At 18.9% G+C, this 3,074-nt stretch overlaps 1 protein-coding gene across 1 annotated transcript; it reads left to right on the top strand.

The window, feature by feature from the left end:
• Positions 1-421: 421 nt before the first annotated feature.
• On the top strand, positions 422-1,279 carry PGO_003455 (variable surface protein; the record flags this gene model as incomplete). The annotated part of the gene is made up of 3 exons (XM_028691314.1): positions 422-526; positions 687-1,019; positions 1,133-1,279. 3 exons carry the CDS (start codon positions 422-424, stop codon positions 1,277-1,279), a joined length of 585 nt encoding a protein of 194 aa, XP_028547115.1.
• Between the last annotated feature and the right edge of the window lie 1,795 nt (positions 1,280-3,074).

A 3,074-nucleotide genomic window follows, 5' to 3' on the forward strand; every position in this document is an offset into this window, starting at 1 on the left:
ATGTAAAGCTTTTGGCAAAGTTTAAAATGTGTTAATACATCATAAGATAAATTTTTTGTACAAAAGGTAATTAAGAACTTATACAATTAATTAGCTGCATCATAATAAATAAAAACAAACAAAATACAGCATATATAAAAATGTATATTTAAAATACAATAATGTATGAAACTGTTATTAAAGGTAGTGCATTCAAAAAATAAAAAATATGCATCAATAAAAAAATAATAATTATGTATATAAATACCAATCCATAGACATATTTAATATATTTATAGTAATATTATATAATACTAAATTATTCATAAATGATCTGTAACCAACAAAAATATAAATTACGAAACGTGCTAATATATTATATTTTATGTTTTTACGTTAACATATATAGTAAAAGAAATGAAAAAGAAATACATGTATTATAATGAATGTTACGGAAACTTTTAAAATTGACCCTAAACTCTATAATATAATTAATTACAAAATTTATCTAATACACTTTATACGACTATCCATTACCCTAAAGACTGTATCAAGAAAATATGACAAGTGTTATAATAATACTCCTATACATTTAACCAAAGAAAATAATTATCTTTATAAATTATATTATTTATATATATCTATTTGTAAAATGGATTAAGTGTTTATTTTTACGTAATTTATTTTAAACATTTAATTTCTTATAGAATAGCAGCAATGATATTATATTTGAAGCATTGAAGAGCAAGCATGTTATTCTTACACAATTGGACACTCCTATGCTTATGAGTTACTGTATTTCTTCATTAAATGTTAATTCAATTTATACTATTTTACCAAATGAGTTATTTACTCAATGCTTTATGAAAGATCGATCCATTATTAATGCATCCAGTTGTCATATACAAAAGGACAAAATTACTTCGTTGTTAAATGAATGGATATACGAAATAAAGCACCCTTCACCAACTAAAATGATTTTACCTGTTTGCATAATTTTAAAGATAATTGTTCTACTCATATTTTTTATTATATATAATGTAATATTAAAATTTATTAATATATATATGAATTATTTAAAGAAATTTAACTTTAAAATTATTAAATTTTTATAACACAAGCTATTTTATAATTATTAATTATCTATTCACAGTTTTCCAAAATTAATAAATTTATAAATAATACATATTATAGAAGAAATATAATGAGAAATTTTTTACATTGGATTTATCATTTTAGAACTAGACAAGATTCTCAATCATGTTCAGGAAAAAAAAGGACTGATATAATATACATATGAGCGATAAATACGTGAATATAATAAAATGAAATGACCATGTCTACTTATGCTACAATAGAACAGTAATATTTTCTTATATGTATGTGAAAAATTCAAACGACAACAGAAATATGTTAGAACAATAGAATATTTATAATATATAAAAAAATGGAAAAAGTGATAGGAATTTTTCAAATATATATTTAGATTACAGTGAGTATATACAAAATTTTCAAATAAATATATAATATATTGTAAATGTAAATATTTAATCTATTATTTTATAAAAGTTTTTTTATAACATTCATCCTACCTAACGTCACTGTAAATACATAATAAAATATATAGCCTAAATATGAAGCATATTTAAATCATATTTATATGAATTATGTAATCCTTTTTTAATTTTAGGTAATGTTTATTAATATATTTAACATTATATCAGAACTATTTTAATTTTAACATATCATTCCTTAATTTTAGGTAGATTCATTTCTATATAAAGCTAATCTTAGCTATATAATCTATAGAATAATTGTCCTAAAAAATTTATTATTGATGATGTTGAAAATTATCTTAAAATTGTCCTATTATTCTAATGATTATAATTATTCATAAATGTTTTATTAATTTTGTTTAAAAAATTGTTTATAATGCAGAAAAATAATGTTTCAATAAAAGAATGTGTATTATACGCACTACATATATACATTAAACTTATGTATAAGAAAGAAGTATATTATTAAATATTTTGCGTAGGATAATTAAGAAGAAAGAAATCTTATATTTTAAAAAATATTAATATAGATAAATACTAGAAAAATTAAAAATATTTGTTAAGCATAAATAATTAATGAATAAATGCGCTAATGTTATACCGTTACCGTTTGCAATGCATTCCTATTTTGCTATTCATAAATGGTTGTATTAATATTTATTTTTTTTATATAATATTATATGTGATATTTTTTATATAATTACGATAAATTATCATTTATATAGTTATAGTGAATTATATCATCATCAATATTCATTAATATATTAATTATTTCTGGTTCAGTATTCCTCATACTTTGAATTATATATATTAAATAAAAGAGTATATATTTTACATTAATTATGAAACATAAAATAATTGTACCTTCTATACTGGTTCCACACATTGTAATAAATAGAACTCCCAGTTTATTAATTTTTTTCAACAAGTTATTATAACTATATGGTTTTTCTTATATATGTTTTATAGCTATTTTTACATTTATTATTGCAAATATTTAAAAATGTATACTAAAATGTTCATTTATTCTAAATAAATATGTGCTTGTATATTTTTATTGTAAAAATTATTTTAAAATATATGCACTGTTTCATTTGTTAACAATAAGATGAACTGTTTCTATAAATCCATTAATACTATTATATCACAAGTAATAAAATAAAAACCTTAATAAATTTTCATATATTACACACAAATAATCAATAATAAAAATAATAACAATTAAAGAGTGTAATTAATTACTCTGTGAACATAAATATTAAAGCATGTATTGTTACAAAAATATGTATAATTTATATTAGATCTAAGCTAAAAAAATATGTATAAATCTAAGAAAAATTTATTTTAAAGCCTCCTAAAAATTGTGTATTTAAAAGTTAATACACTCAACAGAAAATATTATAAAAAAACATGAATATAAAAAAGCATTATTATGAAAAATACATAAGAACCATTAAAGTTAATATAAATGAGTATTCTATTGTACAAATAAAAATACAAAATTTTCGAAATTACACACGTTTATGTATATATAGTATA

The sequence above is a fragment of the Plasmodium gonderi genome (assembly GCF_002157705.1).
Source record: "Plasmodium gonderi DNA, contig: Pgo-contig_445, whole genome shotgun sequence".
Classification (NCBI taxonomy): domain Eukaryota; phylum Apicomplexa; class Aconoidasida; order Haemosporida; family Plasmodiidae; genus Plasmodium; species Plasmodium gonderi.